Raw genomic sequence first — 24,968 nt, forward strand, 5'->3', positions numbered from 1 at the left:
TTGTGGCCCAGGCCAGTAAAAGTTGGAATAACGTATACAATTAATCTTGTCATCCCCAATTTGTTCCCAGGCTGCCGCCTGAAAGATTTTGGAGATTTGAGTTTTACTCCAGTCCCTAAAGATGATCTCTACAACAACCTGATTGTGAATCCTCGCTCAGTGGGCCTTGCCAACCAGGAATTGGCTGAGGTGGTTAGTAGAGCTGTGTCAGGTGGCTACAGCTGTGTCACAGTGGGAGGAGATCACAGGTAAGCTGGGATCCAGGGGTGGTGGAGGAGCTGGATAGTATGGTGTTTGTGGTCTAATGAGTTAGCTTGTCTACTTCCTCACTTAAAAGTAAAATACCCTTCAGAATTTTGAAGGTATGACGTGCATAATAGTATCTTAAGATCTACGATCCTGAGTTGCTGGAGGCACCTATGGCTTTCATTGTAGGACACACTGTGTAGTATGAGGACAAGTTCAGAGATAGACAATCAAAGTTTTTAGAAACATGCTTCTCTCTTGAACTGTCTTATGACTTTCATTTGGCTATTGGAGAGAATTGGAAGGATACATTAGTAGGCTGAATTGTTTTAAGCAGTTTTGCAAATATGTTCAGGTTCTCCACTTGCCATGTGAGTATGTTCTCTAGCTTCACAGTATGGACTCTAGGATCCTTCTCTTAGTGAATCAGCATGTACTTTATTGAGCACTGCTTGATGTCTTCTCAAGTAGTGCTAGGGACTGTGGGAATTGTGATTTATTAAGACTAGATGAAATAAAATAAACATGGGACTAAAAAAAATATTGAATTATACAGAATTTGAGAGAAAGAAGAGATCCTTCTGGGCCAGAGCAGTCCTATTTGAGCTAAGTAATGAAGGTTTTTCGCAGAAAGAAAAAAAGGCATTAAAGTACTATGAGTACTGAGCACTTCATATAGATCTCAAGATTAATCTTCATGATAACGCCATGAAGCAGATACAGTTTTACTTAATCTGTTAGGAACGCTGAGGGACAGAGGTCAGATAATTTATCCAACTTCTAGAGCCAGGAAGTAGCAGAGGTGAGATTCAAATTCAGAGGGCAAATTCTGAAGGCAATTAGCTTTTCTTTTGAGAGTCAATCTAGCAACTTCCCCTGAGGTGCACACAGAGCTTTTCAGATCTCATAACAGAAGTTGAATCTTTGTTACAACTGGAAATGCAGGTAGATCTCATTAGGAATAAAATCTCAGGTAGAATAAGACAGTAGCTAGGTTTTCTACAGTGATCCAGTTAAATCAACCAGAGGGTGGGCCTTCTTCCTTTTAGTTCAGTGTTATCTCTTGAAGCTCATTTATATTGACTTTCTTTTGGTTGTCTATTTGGGAACTGCTTATCAAGGTGATCATCATAATGTTTGGCTTTTCTTTTTTCTGTAGTTATCTACATTGCAGCCCTTTTCACTGTTCCTGATTTTTCTGTTCAGTGCTAAAACTAAGGCTATCTGGAAGATCCTAGAAAGGAAGGGAGGAGTGTACATATTGAACAGCTACTGAACATTTTAAAGGAAGGAGGCATCTTTAGGTCACCCTGTTCGATTTACACAATATGATATAAACTATGGTCTTAGACATCAAACTATCTCTGACTTAAGCCAAGATTATTATCCCTTTCAGAAAAGGAAACTGTCTAGAAAAACTAGATAACCTGTGCTAGATCACAGCTTTCTGGAAAACAAACAAACAGTAAAGTCCACCACTTTTCACACTAGACCATGCTATCCCACAAAAAGTCCCTTTGTGGGGCATGGAGCTTAAAATGTTGTCTCATGCTATACTGACCAAGAAGGATAGCTGTACTTAGTTCCTAAAATGCATAAGCTGCACTTCCCATCTATGTCAAATTCTTTGGTTACTGGGAAGCTGGGCAGCTTTCCAACCACGATTCCATCAGCTGTATTCTTACAATGGAGACAGGACAGTTAGCCCAGTACACAGAGTCCCAGGACAAGGAAAGGCAAAAAACACTGATACTTGAATGTCATGCTAATAGACAGAAGATAACATGCAAATAAATGTTTATTTAGTGATCTGATAAATGAGATCTTTAATTGGGTTCCCCTGTTACTTTAATGTCTTTAGCAATTTTGACTTTTCCTTTGAGGAAGTAGCACACAATCTTTCTACAAAGCTATAATGCTAATTTTTATCCTTAAAAAGTTAATAGAACTGTTCTTTTTTTTCTTTAAATAACTGATTCTTTGAAAGTAATAATTAGATCTCCCTGGTCTTCCTTAAGTATTAAGAAATATTTGTGAGTTGTTACATATAGAACATACCACTTAACTGGATTTCATTCATTGAACAAATATGTAAGGTCCTTTTCTGGGCCAGGACTAATATCAAATTTTAGGGAAAGCAATGACCTCTGTCAAACTAGAATGATAAGCAGTCAACAAATTTTGAATCTTTGGAACCTTCCACTTCTCCTTAACTCACTCAAGGTTAATCTTTGGGAACTACAGGCCGAGGACTGTTGGTCATCCAAATCCAGCCGCAGTCTGGGGCCCTGACTTTGCCCTGAGGACAAAGTATGAACTGCACTGACATGAGGATATTTGTTACTGGTGATGTTTGCCAAGCAGAGGGCCTCGATTATCATGTTTGTTTCTTGTAGCCTGGCAATTGGTACCATTAGTGGCCACGCCCGACATTGCCCAGACCTTTGTGTGATCTGGGTTGATGCCCATGCTGACATCAATACACCCCTCACCACTTCATCTGGAAATCTCCATGGACAGCCAGTTTCATTTCTCCTCAGAGAACTACAGGACAAGGTCAGTGGGTTGAAATGAAAAGAAAATTGAATTGCTTGCATGGATTATGCTGGGGCTTTGAGGAACTAGTTCAATACGATTTCTGTGAAGGATGGGCTGATGGTGGTGGTAGAAATGTTTAGTATTCCTTCATTTGTTCATCAAAATTATTACGGGCTAGGCAGTCTACTAGATGCTAGGGATATAAAGAGGACCAGGATATGGTCCCCGCTCTGAGGGAGGGTGTGTGTGTGTCATAATCTTGCAAGAAAGGAAAGTGGCATAACTCTAGTGATTGATATACCTATAGCACGAGGACTTCTTGGTTAGAGGTCCCCAGTCCTGCTTCACTCTCAGATCCACTGGTCCAGAGGAAAGTAAAATTATGATTACCTCTAGGTAATATTTTCCTAGGTGGTTTAGAAAACATGGGAGTCCATATTAGGTATAGACTAGAATCTGTATATCCTTCCCCTCAGTGAGGGACCAAGTTAAAGCAGGACAGTACAAAAGTTATTCATTAGGCAGAATTCCTCTTTTGGCTGTAGGCAACATAAGATGGCAACTGGGTTTTGTTTCAAGAACCATTCTGTAAACAATTCAGTAATGTACAAAGGGGTGAAAAAGGGCTAATCAGCAGTGTTCCTGTTATTTAGGTAAGTTAATGAGAAACCGTGGCTACCTTAGGAGAATTTTTTTTTTTTATTCCAGGAAATTTGTGTTCTTCAGCTGCCTGCCTTCTGAATCATTTCTACTTCTATCAGTTCTTTCCCAGTGCATGTGTGTCTTGTGCTGCTTTAAGCATATCTTGTAGGTAGGAGGAGAAAGCAGCCTGCATACATTGAGAAGCAATGTCTTGGTCAGACCAAGAATTATCTTGGTCAGACCAAGAATCCTTGATGAGTCTTGTCCATTCCTCTTTTGACAGGTACCACAACTCCCAGGATTTTCTTGGATCAAACCTTGTATCTCTTCCCCAAGTATCGTGTATATTGGTCTGAGAGATGTGGACCCTCCTGAACAGTAAGTTGATACATTGGGGTTAAGCTTTGGGCCTGTCTCAGATATTTATGTTCCTTTTGATAGGTTGTTCCTTGCCTTAACCTGTTGTAGGTCACTATAGAGACAGACTCACCCCCAATCCCACCCCAACAAGGATTTGATTAAAAATGCTCTTTAAACTAAGGACTCCTTCCTTTATATCTCATCCAGTTTTATTTTAAAGAATTATGATATCCAGTATTTTTCCATGAGAGACATAGATCGACTTGGTATCCAGAAGGTTATGGAACAGACATTTGATCTGCTAATTGGCAAGTAAGTAACTACAGTGGATGTCTACTTCCAAAGGGAAAAGTCCCAAAGGGAATAGGGCAGACTCCCAATGAACAACACACTTTAGCCCATGTCTTGAGGATAGCAGCTTTTTTTAAAATAAAAGCAAAATATGTACACATACAAAAAAATTCAAATAATTTGGAAAGGCAGAATATGAAACATAGGTCATATTCTTCCTCTGGGATTGGGAGGGGGTTTCCTTGAAGTCATTGCCCAGCTCCTCTGTCTCTCATGAAGTTTTTTTTAAGTCCATTTTTAAGTCTTATCTTTTGAGATGAGAAGTGTTTGTTCAACTGTTCCATTCTTTCCTAAGCTCACAATTGCTTCATCTGAAAGTTTTATATTGAGCAAATCTTGACAGTATAGCTAGAAAGATGGCAGATGAATGCCAATAGATGCTAATTATAAGGGCATTTGCTCAGTGTGGAGTCTTTATTTTCAGGTGACTAATGGCATACTACCAGGTAGCAATTACATTTCTTAAGCTGTTAAGAAATTTAGTTATCTAGCATATATGTGTTGTATGCTAGTTTCTACTCTTGGAAACCAGGGCGAAACTGAAATTAGAATTGGGAGATAAGATTATAGACCTCAAATCAATTAAGTTCAGCTGCTATTATGTGGAGAGACTGAGCAACTGTAACCTAGATCAATCTAGGAAAAGTGAAGAATTCCCTCTATTGACAGTTGTTAATGTGAATGGCTCTAATGCCTAGGTTAAGTCATAAGTATAAACTGCAGTTAATCTGAGGCACACAAATGGCAAAATTATGACGTGGCGTGTAGAAAGCTAATATGGTAATACACAGTAACATCCAGAATAGGAAACCTGGAAATCTGCTGTATTAGCAAAGTACCAGGACTAACAGCAACAAAATCAAGGAACTAAGACTGTAGGAAGGATCAATGTCCAAGTACACCCAAATGACTATTCTTTTATCCTCTTCCTCTCAAGAAGACAAAGGCCAATCCATCTGAGTTTTGATATTGATGCATTTGACCCTACACTGGCTCCAGCCACAGGAACCCCTGTTGTAGGAGGACTGACCTATCGAGAAGGCATGTATATTACTGAAGAAATACACAATACAGGTAAGAAGTGATCATCCTGTTAACTATGGGAATATGCTGACCTCTAACATGCCAAAAGATTTTCTTCTATTCCATGCCATTACAGATACGATATTTCTTAAACTTATAACTGAAAGTCATTTGATCAGGCTAATAAGGGATAGTCATTTATAGGCATATTTTGACTTGGATCATAGCAAAATATGCAAAGGTAATACTGAATAACCTGCCAAACTGATATAGTCCTTTGCATCTGAATTGTCTAAAGGCTAAGATTAAAAAGCAAGGCCAAGTACCTATAATTTTTACCCTGACATTAAAAGTTAGTTCACTTGGAATTAAGAAGGTAGAGTTAAACCTTCTGGAAGATAGTTTAAAGATGGACAATATCTTGGGTCCTTTCATATAGGATAAGCCTTATACTAGAGCTTGATAGTTTATTTTTTAAACTTAAAAAAAAAATTTTTTTCTTTTTAACGTTTATTGATTTTTGAGACAGAGAGAGACAGAGCATGAACGGGGGAGGGTCAGAGAGAGGGAGACACAGAATCGGAAACAGGCTCCAGGCTCTGAGCTGTCAGCACAGGGCCTGACGTGGAGCTCGAACTCACGGACCGCGAGATCATGACCTGAGCCGAAGTCAGACGCTTAACCGACTGAGCCACCCAGGCGCCCCTTTTAAACTTTTTTTTAAAGCTTATTTTGAGATCGATCAAGACAGCTCAAGTGAGGGATGGACAGAGAGAGGAGAGAGAATCCCAAGCAGGCTCTGCACTGCCAGCACAGAGCCAACGCAGGGCTCATGACCTGAGCAGAAACCAAGAGTCAGACGCTTAACCTACTATGCCACCCAGGTGCCCCTATTTATGTTTTAAAGTTTAATTATTTGAGAGAGGGAGGGAGGGAGAGGTGGAGAGAGAGAATACCAAGCAGGCTCCACACTGTCAGTGCAGAACCTGATGTGGGGCTCAATCTCACAAAGTGTGAGATCACAGCCTGAGCCAAAATCAAGACTTGGAGGCTCAACTGAGCCACCCAGATCCCCCTATTTCTAATCGCTCAAACCCTCTGGATTACTTCTGGGCTACAAAGTTTCCGGTTTAGTCAGTGGAAATCAGACACACAAATCATCAGAGACCCAGATGCTTGCACAGGAACTGGTGGAAATGCTGCAGTAACATGCCTGCTCATTTCAGTTTTGCATTGAACTACACATTGCTAATAAAGGATTGTACACTGAACAAATGTAATGGCACCGAGCAGGTCATGTACTACACTGTAGTATCAATAAATCAGTAGGTATATACACCCATGTTTCCAGGCTTCATGGACACCCTAAGTGGTCTAAGTATACTGATACTTGTATTCTCCAATACTAGTCTGTTCAAATGACTTGAAGAGGTAGATTAACTTCACCCAGAATAACAACAAAAAAGTTTACCTCAAAGAAGTGGGGCCTGTGTGTTGGGGATGGGGTGTAGAAGGCATGTCTGGGTAGGTTCTTCGGGTTTACTCTTCCCTTCTCAAACCCTTTAGTACAAGTTCTTCAGCCCTCACAGAAGGTAACAAGTCCAGATTAAAGTATGGCCAAGTCTTCCCTTGACTAAGTGCAAGATACTGGGTCAGTACGATGGGAGACCTAAACATCTTGTCAGACATGATATCTGCCCTAATAACTATACTTCAGGGCACGCGGTGCCTTAAGAGATAAAACGTCAGAGTTCAAAAGTGGGGAACAGCTCAAAAGATCTCTTCATACAACTACATACAGACATCTGGAAGGTTCCTAGTAATACTGGACATGGCACATATTTTCCCAACAAGTAGGCTGAAAAATCCTACCTCCTCCCCACAGGCTCTTTCCTCATCTCATACAGAAAACCTGACAGCTATGCCTATTCTGTTAGTTGAAGAGGGATGATTGATTTTAATCTTACTCTAGTATACAGTGTTTGAACTTCATGCCCAAGAAGATGAGGTAGGTATAAGGGGTTCCTTGACCGTAGGTAATTTTAATAGTAGAAAATTACTTTTTACCTTGGCCTGTTCTATCTAGTAGGACGACCCTCACTGAAAAGAGCAGCTAGGGAATCTTCTAAGGTTTTGTCATGCTTTGTTCTTTCAGGATTGCTGTCAGCACTGGATCTTGTTGAAGTCAACCCTCAGCTGGCTGCTTCAGAGGAAGAGGCCAAGGCTACTGCAGGCCTGGCAGTGGATGTGATTGCTTCCAGTTTTGGTCAGACAAGGGAGGGAGGGCACATTGTCTATGACCAACTTCCTACTCCCAGTTCACCAGATGAATCAGAAAGTGAAGAACGTGTGAGAATTTAGGAACTTTGTGTGCTGACACGTTTGTCATGATGGGCATTCCAGAATTATGAGGCATTTGAGGGCACATATACTAAATGGTTGTCTGGGTCAATATTGCCTTAATGAGAACATTTGCGCATTCTCACAATTGTAAAGTTTCCTTTCCCTCTCCATTTTGGTGACCAATACTACTGTAAATTTGTGGGGGTTTTTTTGTTTGTTTTTGCAGTTCACAGGCTATTAATATGTTGGAGTACTATGTAAATTTAAAGGAGTCATAAACAGCATTTATTACCTTGGTATATCATACTGGTCTTGTTGCTGTTCCTTCACAGTAAAGTGGTTTTCCGTCTTCCCTCCCTTCTCCCAGTCTAGCTACACAGTGCATCCTTGAACCATTACCTTACAGCAGCACTCCACTTATTCCCCATCCCTAACACCATTCATTCACAGGGTCAAAGTTCTGGTCCGCAAACCCTTCCCTCTAGGAAGTTCAATGCTTGTGAAAGAATTTGTAATAAACCAGACCCCCTAGGATGGCCAGCTCCAGTAAGATGACGATGGAAAGTAGCAGCTTGTTGGTTGTCACTCTACAAAGAGAAGCAAAGCAGGGAACAGTCAGAAGCCTGGATGTCCTTATTTCTGTCCATTTGTAATACTGAGGAGTTTGACCCTCAGGCTGAGGCTAGATACTGTGAGACAGATTGAAATTTTGTTTGATCACATAGCCACTGAAGTTAGTGTATATATAAGGTTCTTTCAAGTGACATCTTGAAAGCTTTTTTCAACTGTAATTTAGGGATAACACTACCTCACGGAAATGTTGAAAATTGTGACAACAGATACCAAAGCATAAAAACGGTTTCTTGATTCTAAAATGTTTTCAAATAGTAGTTACTTTCCCACTTTAAGAATAGCTTTCCTAGAGGCATCTGGCTGGCTCAGTAGGAAAAAGATGTGACTCTTGATCTTGGGGTTTTGAGTTCAAGCCCCATGTTGGGTATAGAGACTACTTAAATAAAACTTTAAAGGCTTTTCTAGGAGAGCTAGTGCTTATTAAATATGAAAGATGTCTTTTTTTTTTTTTGAGTAGGTTCAATGTCCAATATGGGGCTTGAACTCATGACCCTGAGATCAAGCATCAGATGCTCTACCAACTGAGCCAGCCAGGCACCCTGAAAAATTATTTCTGAAATCAGGTTGAATATTTCAAAGTAGCAGAAATATAATACCACTATCTAACTACTCTCTTCCTCCATCAACCCAAAAGGATACCTTTATAAAAGCAGTAAACTTTTTGAAGCCGTTATATTATCTTTTGTTAACACAAAGAATTCAATCTCTGGTTCTTCAAGGCAACTCTAACTGAAGCTTTCCTCTGGTTTGACAAGACATTTACCACTGTTAAGGAAAATCTCACTCTACTAGTTCCCTGGCTAGGTTGTAGTTTTGTTTAGTGCACTAGGGTTGTTTTTTTTTTAAAGTCAACTCCTTGCTAACAGGACAGAACTCCCTGATAAGGGGCTTACTTCCATGAAGGACAAGCAGAGCCAAAAGCAACTACTAAGCAGTAGCTGTAAAAAGTTTTCTCACCAAGTTTATACAACTATATTTCAAGGAACATGAAGCTCTATTACTCCCATGTGCTCTGAAGAATGTAAACTGGGATTAAAAGTGGACAAATTTTTGACTGCTCCAAGTCAAAGCAGCATATAATTTTAACAAAGAATTTTGTCCTGGCATATTTATACAAGATAATACTTTATTCTTTCTGCTTTATCAGGACCTTTGCAAGTCACTGTTTAATGTCTTAGAGGTAGGAGAAATTTTGTGACTTTTTAAAACTTACTTTCTGGACATTGAACGGAGAATCTTTCGACTTTTGCTCAAATTTTCACTTGTGTTTACCAGCTGAGAAGAGAAAATAGCAATTATTTCCCCCCTTTAAAAGTAGATACCGTAGAACCTGAACATTCCTAAACTGACAGTGGGCATTAAAGGGTATGTGCTGAAAAACCCCATCAAACCAATCTGAATGATGGCCTCTGAGTACAAGTAGAAGAAACTGGCAAGGATAAGATACCTTAGTACTCAACAAGCAGGCTTAGGAATTATTATGTCCCAAGGTTACTGTGGGGGACTCCTGGGGCCAAGCTAATCCTTCACCTTGGCTACTCAAGACAGAAAAAAGCTTCAAGTGTACCTCACCAGTAACTGTGAAGCAACTTAAGATTTGAATTTCATCAACCAAACTCCAGGAGGGCCTCTTGAGTTAGTATTTGTTTTTGTAGGCTGGTCAATTACCACTTTTGGGATCTGATTCATTTTTTCTTTACCACTTTTACAGATGCACTGAATTGTGAAAGGAATTAATCTTTTAAAAGCCTTTAAAAAAATCATTTCCCTTTGGTTGCCTGTTGATAATCACGATAGCTGGGGGATATTTTAACAGATGCCACCTACCATCTGTTCCCATTCCCCAGTGGCCATGGTAAGTTGATCTCAGCTCATTCCACAGCTTTTAAATTCAACCAATCCACCTGCTTTTTTCAAAAGTCAAAAACCATACAATATGTAAGCAAGTTGTCTTCTCCACAGTTTACCTTAAAATCAGTAGTTGTGAATTTTCACTGAGGATGGAAAGGCACTATTCTGATTTACTTCAAAAATGGGGATAATTGCAGCTATTAGGATATGAGAAAATCCTCTCCAATCCCCACACTGAGCTAATACTTTCCATCCAAGCCTTGCCCACAGTATCTATTCTTCAATTTGGATGTGCCTTTTAACATTAAGGATATAACATTCTACTGGCAAGCTGCACTATTTTTTAAATTTCTGTGCAGGTATATGGAAAGGGAGAAATGAGTTTTTCAGAACCTCTTAAGAGTGAGAGAGACTCCATTGATCTAGGCATTTGGCCTAAGTTGTTTCTGTTTTCTTCCCACAATGATCCAGCTTACCTTGGGTAACAGGAAAGAGTCATAGTCTAGGACTGACCCCCTCTATAAATTGTTAGTGGTACTATTTTATGACATGTGGAAAACAGCCTTGGCTCTAAATGAGAAAAAAAAAACTCAAAACCCTAGGATCTTTTAAGTAGACGCTTTCATAAGAATGGGATAATATCCTACTAGATGTATGAGAAAAATCTCAGGTTGGTAATACAGGAATTAATAAAAGGATGGAGTGGCTACAGTCTTAGATTTAGTTGACAATCTTCCATAAATACAGAAATTGTGTTTCTTCTGTCTCCGCCCTGGCCCCTCCAATGACCTCTACATCTGAGGGGTAAAAAACTTTCAAGAGAACTCTCTCAACCAAGAAAATTAAAAATTGAGAAAAGCTGAAGTGCTTAAAAGGTCCTGACCCTGAATTCAGAACTGCTGTAACTTCCGGCAGTGGTAAGGCATCAGGATATAAAGGGCCCACCTACTTTGCCCCATCCACTCAGACTTACCCTATTCTTAGTACGCTCCAATTGATCACGTTGCTCACCCAGCTCTTCTATGATTTCTGAGCCAATCTGGTCAGTCTCTGTGGCAATCCGATGAGAACGCTCAATACTCTGGGTAGCCCGGTTCAGGCTGTCAGTGCCTTGCAGAAGCAATGCCCTTTGAGACTGTAGCCGATTCTGACCAGAAAATGGAACGGAAATATTAAACATCTCCCATCATAAATTCATTGCCAGCACATTCCTTATGACCCTTCTGATGTAAGAAGGGATGTAGTGTGTGCAATGTTTACTTGTTTTGAGAGACAGTGGGTGGGGGAGGGGCAGAGAGAGAGTTGGGGAGAGAATCTCAAGCAAACTCCATGCTGTCACTGCAGAGCCCAAAGTGGGGCTGGCTTGATCCCAGGAACGATGAGATCATGACTTGAGCCGAAATCAAGAGTTGGACACTAGGGGTTCCTGGGTGGCTCAGTCAGTTAAGTGTCCAACTTCGGCTCAGGTCCTGATCTCACGGTTCGTGGGTTCAAGCCCCGTGTGAAGCTCTGTGCTGACAGCTCAAAGCTTGGAGCCTGCTTCCGATTCTGTCTCTCCCTCTCTGCCCTTCCCCGCCTGCAGTCTGCCTCTCTCTCAAAAAAGAAACATTAAAAAATATCTTTTTAAATAAAGTCACTCAACTGACTTGAGCGACCGGGGTGCCCCTCATTACTTTTAAGACAAAGATGCTAATCAACTATAAGATTATATTCAAGGTCAGATGAAAGCACCTGGAATCCAATACAAGATGACATACCTTTCACTCCACTGGTTTTATACTTGTGATGCAAGAAAAGGAGGTTAAAAACAGAGCATTTTCCCTGTGTTTGTGATGAGGTTGCAATGATTTCATGTACTTTCTGGACTAACAATTTATGAGAGGCAGTGGCCCAGATGTGGGGTGCAGGAGCTATCTGAATATGCGTATAGCCTGTAACTTTTGACAGGACAACAAACCAACTAAATTCCATAGCCTTAGAAATAGATTAATTCACTGAAGATTCCCACCTGACTGGTACTGAGGACTGATGCACCATGAATAAGCTATTCATTTTTAGTACATTCGGACTTCAAAATGATTTGTGACACTACTACATTTTGGAAAACATTTAACTGGTTACAATCCTGGTAAGCCCCAAAAGAATTTCACCTCAGCCATACAAAACATAAACTCTTAAGTTGCCACACTGGTGACTACTCTCAGAGAAGGAGGTATCTGGGGCCAAGTAAGCTGCCCTAATTTCCCTAGTGCCCTAATTTCCTAAATCTCTGCCAAAGTTTTACTCCACCTATAATCCCAAGCACCGAAGGCATGATGACAGAAGTAGCCATTGTCAGCCAGAATTAACCACCGACAAATAGGAACAGTTAAGTTCTTAGCTATTAAAGCACTTATACATGTACCACTCAGAAAGGGGCCGGTTCACAGGGCCTATTACTGATGCCACCATCAGGCAGCCAAAATACTGGGTTTCTAGATGAGAAGTTTTCATATGTGGCACACAGGCTACTGGATGATGGAACCACTGAATGTCACTGAAATAAATCCCAGTTAATTGAGCTCAAAAGAAGTAGGAATAAGGAATAAGGCTTTTTTTTTTTTTTTTTTTTTTAAATGAAAGATGGATATTTTTAACTGATTAGATTGAAGAGAAGGAAAAGACAGTAAGATCACATAAATCAACTCGAGGTCTGGAACAGTAATTCCAATGAAGGTGGTATGTATGTTTAAATTGTTTTTATGACTCTGAAACTAGTAATTTTAAAGCAAATTATTGTTTGGCTTTATCTTCCCCCCCCCTTTTTTTTGTTGGTTTATTTTTGGCAACAAATGACCAAAGTCACTTTATATCTCTCATTTCACTTTAACAAGCTTCACCTATCTGCCTTTTCCCAGTCTCCCTTTACAAGTGAATTTTGAAACGTTTATATCATTTTCAAATACTCCAGTTTGACACCAGTAAATGTCAGGCCAGTATCATCTGAACTCTTCAACTACAGTCAGGACGCATCATCAAACAGGATTCTTTCTACACACATATAGTCTGCACTTACAGGCCCCGCCATTTCTTTCCCATGCTCCTGGCCAGGCCACCTGCCAGGCCATTTCTACTCTGCACAGTGGAATATAATTCCATATGCAACACATTACATTTAGTCTTTGTAAACTTTTACTCCTTTAACTTCTCTAGATAGTTTCAGAATATAGATTTTCAACTCTGTCAGTCTAATTAGAGAGGCAGTCTGGCTTACTTTCTATTACATCTGAGTAAGCTGTGAGCCCCTTCCTGAAAGCGTGGGCTATCCTGATAAAAACCTAACTGAATTTTTTGAGCATATCTGAAAAAACTGGATTTATGGGTCAGAATACAAAGTCCAGATACAATAAGAAAAGGGAACTCTTATTCCTCCACTATATATCAAGCACTGTTTTATTAAAGATACAAAGAAATCTAAGCATGGTTGGGAAAGATCTGCATTAAATAACAGGACAGGTGAGGGGCGCCTGGGTGGCTCAGTTGGTTAAGCATCCGACTTCAGCTCAGGTCATGATCTCACAGTCTGTGAGTTCAAGCCCTGCGTCGGGCCCTGTGCTGACAGCTCAGAGCCTGGAGCCTGCTTCGGATTCTGTGTCTCCCTCTCTCTCTGCCCCTCCCTGCTCATGCTCTGTCTCTCTCACTATCAAAAATGAATAAATGTTAAAAAAAAAAAAAATTTAACAACAACAAAAAAATACAGGAGAGGTGGTTACCCCAAGGCAGGAGGGGAACTGGATGCAGGAAAGAGGATAAGGTGGGAAGAATAAGAGTTCAATAAACACTGATAACATAAACTGTACTCTACGACATGGTTAATTTTTGTGCCACAGGCCCTTGAGATAAAAACAAAAAAACAAAAACAGCTAAGGCTTACCATATGCTCATTCTCTACAGTGTATGTGCCATATTTCATGTCTCCTCGGCCCCCAGGTGTGGCTGTCAAAGGTGTGCTTCTCACTTCCCGATGGAGTTTAGCAAGGTCCTTCCGGTAGGTTCGAAGCTTAGACATCATAGGGTTACGGAAAGACAGAGGTGCATAACGTAGTTCCTCTTCCATCTCTGCCAGCTAGGAAGGCAGAAAGTGAGTAGATAGCCTGGTTCTTTTCTCTCTCATCTGGGCACATGCCTAGTATGGACTAATCAAACCACAGACAACTGCAAATAAGTATTCAACCATATGTTCCATGAGGGCAGGGACCACATGTGATCTATTCACCTCATTATTCTGAGTGCCTGGCACAGTGCCTAGCATGCATAGAACAGGCATTCAAGAAATATGTGATGAATGAGTGAAAAAAACTAACAAGCACCTTATATCTGACTAAACATTTTTATATGTATTATCTCATTTAATCTTCCCTGTCCTCAATAAGGTAGTAAATACTACTTCTATTTCATATGTAAGAATTGAGGAAATGTACTCAAGATAACACAATAAGGGAAGTCAGGATTCAAAATCTTCAAATTGCCTTTCCAGTATACCAAATTCTTAAGCTGTTATAGTTCAAGTACTCTCATGAAACACTTTGAAGTCTACTGTACTAAAAATTATAGGGATCTGGCATGAGGTTTCTTCCTTCCTCTTCTTTTGGAAAATCAATTGTTTGTCTCCATGTCCTATATAACCAGGGGTCCACATGAGATCTCCATTTTATTGGGTAAGTAAAATATAACACTCAGACATGTTCACAAGAGCCATAAATTATTTTCATCTGCCTGGGATGGCCAAAGTTGGATTGGTTAATTTTGCTAAGTTCAGAGAAAAGTATCTAAGCACCAAACAAATAAATTGGTATTAGCTGAAAGATGTTTAACATTCTACAAAGATATTAACCAAAAAAAGAAGACTGATTCTATAACTGGTATCCTGCAGATGCCCAGATTTACACAGGTATTAAGTAGAGTTTCTAGTATGTCCATTGTGAGGGAGATAGTTTCCACAGTTTCCACAATCTGGTGGCCTGACTTTATCCATTCATCCATCGGTGGACATTTGGGCTCTTTCCATACTTTGGCTATTGGAACCTGGATTTTAACCCCAAATTCCTGAAAGGGTTTGATGAAGCTAGAGGATAAGGATATGGAGAGAGAGGGACACTACTTCTAAAAAATAAGGTTTTGTTTTGTTTTTAAAGAAAAGCTATAGATTAAGAGAGAAGCAGTTGTTAAATTGCTCGGCAGCCTGGACCAACATTTGACCAGCCCACTTTGGGTCCTGACTGGAAACCTGTCCAGTCCATGCATGCCCTGCCCAAGGAACCAAATCCAGCCACTATGCTTGTTTGTTTGCTTTCTCTTTCTCTCATTTAATTAATTTTTATTATTTCAGCTTTTATTAATAAAACTAAACTCAAGGCAACTGCTTGGTTCTTGCATTTGATCTGACCATATACCAGACAAGTGGTTCTTTATGAGGACTTAGGGGAGAAATGTCAATATACAGACAGGTTCCATCAAAACTGGGATGTTGCAATATCTAATAAAGTTAGGTAAATGAAATTAAAGAGAACATATTATATATTAAAAACCAGAAATCTCCCCCTCTAACATCAGGGGATTCCTTTAACAGTCTTCAACGTGTTTGTCAAGATCAATCATATTCACTATGTTGTCTTTTAAAACAGCAGAAGGGAAATACAACCACTTCTGAGGTACATTTTTTGTGATAATAATTTTAACAAAGAAGAATAACTCATCTTAATGGCCAGCTTTTAAAATTTCATTTTAAAAGACCACCCAGGGAGGGGCAACCAGGTGGCTCAGTCGGTTAAGAACCCGACTTCAGCTCAGGTAATGATCTTGCGGTTCATGAGTTTGAGCCCCGCATTGGTCTCTGTGCTGACAGTTCAGAGCCTGGAGCCTGTTTTGGATCTGTGTCTCCCTCTCTGCTCCTCCCCAACTCGTGCTCTGTCTGTCTCTCTCTCAAAAATAAACAAACATTAAAAGACCACCCAGGTAAAGGTTTGAGAATGCCCTTACTACTCACATCAGGAATGTATTATATCAAATACTAATTTTAAGAGAGTAAGCTTTACCCATATGTGTTTGTCAAATCCTCTCATCACTCACCCCATCAACTGGCCTCACTTAGTAAGAAATAATCCAAATCAAGATCAATACACAGGAACATTTAATCTGTGGTCGGGTAATAATTCTGGAAAAGACTAACTCCAGGTAGAAGAAATAAGGACTTGCTCCCTGTTCTTACCGTTTCATTTGCTTCCTGTTGCTTTTCATCAAAATCTCTGATCAGTTTTTTCTTCTCTTCTGGAAAAGGTAAACAAGTTTCAAGAGTTCAGTCCTGCCTTCCGTATATTTGTAGAGGTCATTCTCTCTGCTTATAGTAAACTCCCCAACCCTCTCTCCTGATGGGGTAACAGTACTTAATCACCTCTAAAAAGCATTTAGACATGTACAGGAACTTGTTATCACAACAATGGGGGAGTGAAGGAAGTGGGTATTACGAATGGCATTTAGGGTCCAGGGAACAAAAATATCCATGCTTGGGACACTCCTGAATTATCTGGCCCCAAAGGTCAAGATTATTCTACTATGAAACACTATAGGTCTAAGTTAATTACTGTCAATCTATTTTTCCCAAGAGGGATCAGGCACACCATCAACAAGAATGTTTAACAATACTGATGTTCTAAATTCTTGTTCCCACGTTCACCTCCACTGTGAAACATTTCTCTGTATTAACCCTCATCCACTGCTTTTCTGCAAAACAAATTCAAGACTCACTTATTCTGCTTGCTGGGGAGACTGCATAGTATGGTACATATTTCTCAGCCGTATCCATTGGCGGTGATATGTAAAATGATGCAAATACCACGGACTCACACAGTGAGAAAATCATTCCCTTTGCAATTCTCTTTCAATCCTTTGCATTATGTCATTTCAGTGCTAGTGTGTCTTTAATACCTAAAAATTACTAATCTCTTTTAACAAAAATAGAATAGGCTTCAGCTTCCAACCAGTAACATTTAACTAAAACAGCATTGTTTTGCCTGGACTGTATTTTTCAGATCATTTAGATAGGTCTCCAAGAGTTTCCACTTAACAGATCTATCATTCCATCACAAAACAGTGCAATATAAGGGCACCTGGGTGGCTCACTCAGTTAAGCATCTGACTTCAGCTCAGGTCATGATCTCACAGTTTGAACCCTGCATTGGGTGAACTTGAGCCCCACTTCAGGTGAGCCCTGCTTCTCTCTCTCTCCCTCTCTCTCTGCCCTTCACTCATTTGCACCCCCTCTCAAAAAAACAAAAAAACAAAACCAGTGCACTACACATTCTTTTCAGGTGTACATGGAATATTTTTCAGGATGTTATTATTAGGCCACAAAATAAGTCTCAATAAATTTTTTAAAAAGACCAAAATTATATCATGCATCTTTTCCATCCACAATGGTACAAAACCAGAAATCAACCACAGAATAAATTTGGAAAGAACATAAATATATAGAGAGGGTAAATAACATGCTACTGAACAATGAATGGGTCAACCAAGAAATCAAAGAGGATATCAAAAAATACTTGGAGACACCACTAGTGTTGGCAAGGATGTAGAGAAAAAGGAACCCTCATGTACTGTTGGTGGGAATGCAAACTGGTGCAGCCACTGTAGAAAATCATACAGAGTTTCCTCAAAAAGATAAAAATAGAACTCCCCTACAATCCAGTAAATCCACTACTGGGTATTGGCCCAAAGAAAACAGAAGCACTAATTCAAACAGATCTATGCACCTGTATGTTTACTGTAGCATTATTTACACTAGCCAAGAAACATGGAAGCAACCCAAGTGTCCACCCACAGATGAATGGATAAGATGATGACACACACACACACACACACACACACACACACACACACACACACACACAAATGTTACTCAGCCACAAAAAAGAATGAGGGGCGCCTGGGTGGATCAGTTGGTTAAGCGTCCAACTTCAGCTCAGGTCATGATCTTGCGGTTTGTGGGTTCAAGCCCCACACTGGGCTATGTGCTGACAGCTCAGAGCCCGGAGCCTATTTCAGATTCTGTGTCTCCTTCTCTCTCTCTGCCCCTCCCCTTCTCCCGCTCACACGTGCACTCTCTTTTCTAAAATAAACATTAAAAAAAAAAAAAACGAATGAAATATTGCTTTTGCAATGACATAGATGGATCTAGACGGTATAATGCTAAGTGAAATAAGTCAGTTAGAGAAAGATAAATACCATACGATTTCACTCATATGTGGAATTTAAGAAACAAACAAAACAGAAAAAAAGAAACAAAAACAGATGCTAAATATAGAGAACAACCTGGTGATTTCCAGAGGGGAGGCAGGAGGGGGATTAGGTAAAATAGATGAAGGAGATTATAAGAGTACACATCATGATGAGCACTGAGTAATGTATACAATTACTGAATCAGTATACTGTGCACCTGAAACTAATATAACACTGTATGTTAATTACACTGGGATTAAAAAAAAATACATGGAAACAAATAAAACTCAATAGTCTAAAACTGTTGGGATGCAGCAAAAGCTGTTCAAAGAGGGAAGTTTACAGCAATACAGACCTATCTCAACAAACAAGAAAATTCTCAAAGAAATAACCTAATATTAGACCTAAAGGAGCCAGGAAAAGAACAAAGCCCAAAGCCAGTAGAAGAAAGGAAATAATAAAGATTAGCACAGAAATAAATTAAATACAGGCAAATAAAAGCAAAACCCCTAAAACAGCAGAGTGCCTTACACCTAAAGGAGCTAGAAAAAGAACAAACAAAACCTAAGGGAAATAATAAAGATTAGAGCAGAAATAAATGATAAAGAAACAAAAACCAAAAGAACTGATCAATGAAACTAGGAGCTCATTCTTTGAAAAAAAATCAATAAAACTGATAAACCTCTAGCCAGACTTATCAAGAGAAAAAAAGAGTACTCAAATAAATAAAATCACAAATGAGGAGATATAACAACACCACAGAAATACAATTATGAGAATATTATGAGAAACTACATGCTGGGGCACCTGGGTAGCTCAGTCGGTTGAGCATCTGACTCTTGATTTTGGCTCAGGTCATGATCACACAGTTGTGGGATCAAGCCCTGCATCAGGCTCACTTCTGAGCGTGGACCCTGCTTGGGATTCTCTCTTTTCCTCTCTCTCTGCCCCTCCCCTGCTCGTATGCACATATGTGCATGCTCTCTCTCTTTCTCAAAAATAAAAAAAGGGGCACCTGGGTGGCTCAGTCAGTTAAGCATCCGACTTTGGCTCCGGTCATGATCTCGTGGTTTGTGGGTTCGAGCCCTCCATCGGGCTCTGTGCTGACAGCTCAGAGCCCAGAGCCTGCTTCAGATTCTGTGTCTCCTCTCTCTGCCCCTCCCCATTGGCGCTCTGTCTCTATCAAAAATAAATAAACGTAAAAAAAAATTAAAAAAAAAACTATATGCCAACAAACTGGAAAACCCAGAATAAGTGGATAAAGTCTGAGAAACATAAATTACCAAAACTGAAACAGGAAGACACAGAAAATTTGAACAGACTGATTACCAGAAAAGAAACTGAATCTGTAATCAATAAACTCTCAACAAAGTCCAAGATCAAATAGCTTCCCAGGTGAATTCTACCTAACATTTAAAGAACAGTTAATACCTATTCTTCTCAAACTATTCAAAAAAATAGAAAAGGAAGGAAAGCTTCCAAAATCCATTCTATGAGGCCAGCATTAACCTAATATCAAAACCAGATAAAGACACGACAAAAAAAGAGAACTACAGGCCAGTATCTAGATATAACATAGATATTATGTTAACATATTTTAACATAGATATAAAAATACTCAACAAAATACTAGCAACCCAAATCCAACAATACATTAAAAAAGTCATTCACCACAGTCAAGAGGGTTTATTCCAGGGATACAAGGATGATTCAATATTTGGAAATGAATCGTGATACATCACATCAATAAGAGAAAGAATAAAAACCATATGATCAACTTGGTAGATGCAGAAAAAGCATTTGACTAAGTACAACATTCATTCATGATAAACACTTTCAACAAAGTAGGTTTAGAGAGAACATACCTCAACATAATAAAGGCCATATGTGAAAAACCCACAGCTAACATCATACTCAATGGTGAAAAATTGAGAGCTTTTCCTCTAAGATTGGGAACAAGACAAAGATGCCCACTCTCACAATTTCTTTTAATGTTTTATTTTTGAGAGTGAAAGAAAGAGTGTGCGTGCATGTGGGAAGGACGGAGAGAAAAAGGGAAAGAAAGAATCCCAAGCAGTCTCCGTGCTGTCAGTGCAGAGCTCAAAGCAGGGCTTGTTCCCAAGAGCTGTGAGATCATGAACTGAACCAAAAGCAAGAGTAGGATGCTTAACCCACTGAGCCACCCAGGCACCCCTATTTTCTTTCTTCTTCTTTTAGAGAGACTGTGCACACGAGCAGAGGAGAGAGGCAGAGGAATAGAGAGAATCTTTTTTTTTTTTTAATGTTTTTATTTATTTTTGAGACACAGAGAGACAGAGCATGAATGGGGGAGGGTCAGAGAGAGAGGGAGACACAGAATCGGAAGCAGGCTCCAGGCTCTGAGCCATCAGCCCAGAGCCCGACACGGGGCTCGAACTCACGGACTGTGAGATCATGACCTGAGCTGAAGTCGGACGCCTAACTGACTGAGCCACCCAGGCGCCCCGAATAGAGAGAATCTTAAACAGGCTACACGCTGAGCATGGAGCCTGATACGGGGCTTGGTCCCATAACCCTGGGATCATGACCAGAGCCAAAACCAAGAGTCGGATGCTCAACCAACTGAGCCACCCAGGTGCCCCTCAGATGACATGATTCTACATACAGAAAACCCTAAAGACCCCACCAAAAAACTATCAGAATAAGTGAATTCAGTAAAGTCATAACTTACAAAATTAATATACAGTGGGGCACCTGGGTGGCTCAGCCAGTTAAGTGCCTGACTTCAGCTCAGGTCGTGATCTCGCAGTCCGTGGGTTCGAGCCCCATTTTGGGCTCTGTGCTGACAGCTCGGAGCCTGAAGCCTGCTTTGGATTCTGTGTCTCCCTCTCTCTCTGCCCCTCCCCTGCTCATGCTCTGTCTCTGTCTCAAAAATAAATAAAAACATTTTTAAAAAATTTCAAAATTAATATACAGAAATCTGTTGCATTTCTATACACTAATGATGAAGTAGCAGAAAGAGAAATTAAGAAAACAATCCCATTCACAATCATACCAAAAATAACAAATCACGTAGGACTAAACTTAACCAATGAGATTAGCACCTGTATTCTGAAACTATAAAACACTAATAAAAACAAATTGAATATGATGCAAATAAATGAAAATATATTCAATGCAATTCCTATCAAAACACCAACAGCATTTATCATAGAACTTGAACAAATGATATTAAAATCTGTATGGAACTACTAAAGACCCTGAATAGCCAAAGCAATCTTGAAAAAGAACAAAGCTAGCGGTATCACAATCCCAGACTTCAAGACATACTACAAAGCTGTTGTAATCAAATAGTATGATACTGGCACAAAAACAGACACATAGATCAATGGAACAGAACAGAGAACACAGAAATAAACCCACACTTATCTGATCAATTCATCTAAGACAAAGGAGGCAAGAATAAATAATGGGAAAAAGTCTCTTCAACAAATGGTGCTGGACAAACTGGACAGCTATATGTAAAAGATTGACACTGACCATTTCCTTAAATAAATGGATTTAAAGACCTAAATGTGAAACTTGGAACTGTAAAACTCCTAGAAGAAAACATAAGCAGTAATTTCTTTTACATCAGCCACATAAATACTTTTCTAGATATGCTTCTTCAGGCAAGGGAAACAAAAACAAAATGAAATTACTGGGACTACACCAAAATAAAAAGCTTTGCACAGCGAAGTAAACCATCAACAAAACAAAAAGGCAACCTATTGAATGGGAAAAGATGTTTGGATATAGTATATCCAATAAGGGGATAATATCCAAACTAAACACAAGAAAACCCAAATAATCCAATTAAAAATGGGCAGAGGACCTGAACAATCATTTTTCCAAAGAAGACATACAAATGCCCAACAGACACATGAAAAGATTGTCAACATCACTGACCAGCAGGGAAATGCAAATCAAAACCACAATGAGAGATCACCTTACACTGTCAGAATGGCTAAAATAAAAAACACAAGAAATAACATGCGTTGGTGAGGATGTGGAGTAAAAAGAACACTCACGAACTGTTGTTGGGAATGTAAACTGGTGCAGCTACACCAAGGAAAACACTATGGAGGTTCCTCAAAAAATTAAAAATAGAATCACCATATGATATGATCCAGTAATTCCACTATGGGGTATTTACCCAAAGGAAACAAAAACACTAATTTGAAAAGATATATGCACCTCTATGTTTACTGCAGCATTATTTAAGAAAACTAAGATATGGAAGCAACCCAAGTGTCCATCCACAGATAAACGCATTAAGAAGACTTGGAGGGTGTGTGTGTGTGTGCGCATGCGTGTGTGTGTGGTGTGTATAAAATGGAATATTATTGGGGCCCTGGATGGCTCAGGCGATTGAGCGTCTGACTTGGGCTCAGGTCATGATCTCACGGCTCATGAGTTCGAGACCCACGTCAGGCTCTGCGCTGACAGCTCGGAGCCTGGAGCCTGCTTCAGATTCTGTGTCTCCCTCTCTCTCTGCCCCTCCCCTGCTCATGCTCTGTCCCTCTCTCTCTCTCAAAAATAAATATTCAAAAAAAAATTTTTAAATAAAAAAATAAAATGGAATATTATTATTCGTCCATAAAAAAAAATGAGGTCTTACCATTTGCAACAAGATGGATAGATCTAGAGGGTATAATGTTAAGTGAAGTAAGTCAGAAAACAAAAGACAAATACCACACAATTTCACTCATTTTTTGCAATTTAAGAAACAAAACAAATGAACAAAATTAAAAAGAAACAAAAAAAGATTCTTTTTTTCTAAACGTTTATTTAGTTTGGGAGAGAGTATGTATGCGTGCACACAAGGCAGAGAGGGCAGAGGGCTCTCTGCCTCTCTGTGCTGTCAGTGCAGAGCCTGATGTGGGGCTTGATCCCACCAACTGTAAGTTCATGACCTGAGCTGAAATCAAGAGTCAGACACTTAACCAACTGAGCCAGTCAGGTGCCCTGAAAAAAAACAGATTCTTAAATACAGAGAACAAACTGATGGCTGCCAGAGGGGAAGTGGATGTGAGGATGGGTGAAATAGATAAAGGGGATTAAGAAGTACGCTTCTCTTGATGAGCACTAAATAATGTATTAAACTGTTGAATCGTTATATTGTACTCTTGAAACTAACACCGTATAACACCGTATAACACCGTATGTTAATTAAGTCAATATAAAAATAAATTTAAAAAAATTAAGGTAAGTATTAATAGCTGGAGAATTGAAATTTACGTAAAATAAACAATCAAATACTTCAAACTAAAAAAAAAAGATTTTCGAGGCACCTGGGTGGCTCAGTCAATTTAGTATCCAACTTCGGCTCAGGTCGTGATCTCACGGCTCGTGAATTCAAGCCCCATGTTGGGCTCGGCTCGTGAATTCAAGCCCCATGTTGGGCTCTGTGCTGACAGCTCAGAGAGTGGAGCCTGGATTTTGTGTGTGTGTCTCTCTCTCTCTCTCTCTGTCCCTCCCCCATTCATGCTCTGTCTCTCTCTCTCAAAAACAAGTAAACATTAAATAAATAAATAGATTATTTAAATGGTAATATAAAATTTCCTTTTAAAATAACTTTATGTATTAAATGTATGTTATAAGAAATAAGTTGATATAAAAATGATTAAGTAACAGTAAAAATGGTACTTGGACTGGCATAATATCACCTGGTAAAACATTTGTGAAAGAGGGAACCACTGATAAGAAAAGGAGTTAGATTCTGGTCCTTTCCTTGGAGTTGACTCAACATCTAATATGGGTAATAATTCTTCATCTCTTTGGGACCAGACCTCCTTCCTTAGCTATAAAACAAGTAGGTAGCTTATCTCTTCATATGTAACAAGCAAAAATTATCCCTACTTATGAGCAGCTTGATTTCTGAAAATGTGTCCAAATGAATGTTCTCCCTGAAAATCTACACATAATCTACCTACTCCACAAAGTTACCACTGCTTACATTGTTTTTTTTGAGCTCATCTTTTGAAATTATCTTCACAATCTGGGGATACAGTCTTTTTTTTTTTTTCAATTTTGGTAAAATTTACATAAAAGTTATCATTTTGACCTTTTTTAAAAAAAAATTTTTTTAGCTTAATGTTTATTTTGAGAGAGACAGCATGTGCACACGAGCCAGGGAAGGGCAGACAGACAGCAGGAGAGGGAGAATCCCAAGCAGGCTTTGCACTGTCAGCAAACTGTGAGATCATGACCTGAGCCAAAATCAAGAGTTGGGACACTTAACCAACTGAACCACCCAGTCACCCCTTGACCTTTTATAAGTATACAGCTAAGGGGCAGTAAGTACATTCACATTGTTGTGCAATCATCACCACTACCCCATCTCCAGAACCTTTCCACTACCCCAAACTGAAACTCATACCCAATGAACACTAATTCTCCACCTCCTATCCCCCCAGACTCTGGTAACCACCATTTTACTTCTGTATCTGTGAATTTGACTAGGCTAGGTATCTCCTACAAAAGGAATCATAAAATATTTGTCCTTTTGTGCCCAGCTTATTTCACTTACCATAAGGTCCTCAAAGTTCATTCATGTTGCAGCATGTGTATGGGGACATGGTCTTTTAAAGTTATATTATTTTTCATTCACTGTGACTCCTAAATACAAGCCAGCACTTCATCGATTGAAGGAAGGACAATTTTTTCCAATGCCAAAGAAAACAGCTGAGTTGGGCTTATGGAGG

General features: G+C 39.6%; 2 protein-coding genes across 5 annotated transcripts in view; one reads left to right on the forward strand and one right to left on the reverse strand.

Annotated features, from left to right (window-relative positions):
- The window catches only part of ARG2 (arginase 2), a 31,464-nt gene extending 23,662 nt beyond the window's left edge, over positions 1-7,802 (forward strand). For 2 of the 3 annotated variants that reach the window (XM_003987751.6, XM_045060107.1), the window contains exons 3-8: positions 71-248; positions 2,643-2,802; positions 3,710-3,804; positions 3,994-4,098; positions 5,075-5,211; positions 7,316-7,802. In XM_003987751.6, coding sequence (XP_003987800.1) covers positions 71-248; positions 2,643-2,802; positions 3,710-3,804; positions 3,994-4,098; positions 5,075-5,211; positions 7,316-7,521 — 881 coding nt within the window. In that variant the 3' untranslated portion in view covers positions 7,522-7,802. The remainder of the gene's footprint in view (positions 1-70; positions 249-2,642; positions 2,803-3,709; positions 3,805-3,993; positions 4,099-5,074; positions 5,212-7,315) is intronic. The other variant, XM_019833179.3, reaches the window with a different exon arrangement.
- The window catches only part of VTI1B (vesicle transport through interaction with t-SNAREs 1B), a 30,836-nt gene continuing 13,629 nt past the window's right edge, over positions 7,762-24,968 (reverse strand). Inside the window, exons 2-6 of one of the 2 annotated variants that reach the window (XM_003987750.5) lie at positions 16,235-16,293; positions 13,901-14,092; positions 10,961-11,134; positions 9,350-9,411; positions 7,762-8,090 (exon numbers count right to left, since the gene is read on the reverse strand). In XM_003987750.5, coding sequence (XP_003987799.1) covers positions 7,994-8,090; positions 9,350-9,411; positions 10,961-11,134; positions 13,901-14,092; positions 16,235-16,293 — 584 coding nt within the window. In that variant the 3' untranslated portion in view covers positions 7,762-7,993. Of the gene's footprint in view, positions 8,091-9,349; positions 9,412-9,963; positions 10,044-10,960; positions 11,135-13,900; positions 14,093-16,234; positions 16,294-24,968 lie in introns of those variants that run through there. The other variant, XM_045060108.1, reaches the window with a different exon arrangement.

Source organism: Felis catus, chromosome B3, assembly GCF_018350175.1.
Source record: "Felis catus isolate Fca126 chromosome B3, F.catus_Fca126_mat1.0, whole genome shotgun sequence".
Taxonomy (NCBI): Eukaryota; Metazoa; Chordata; class Mammalia; order Carnivora; family Felidae; genus Felis; species Felis catus.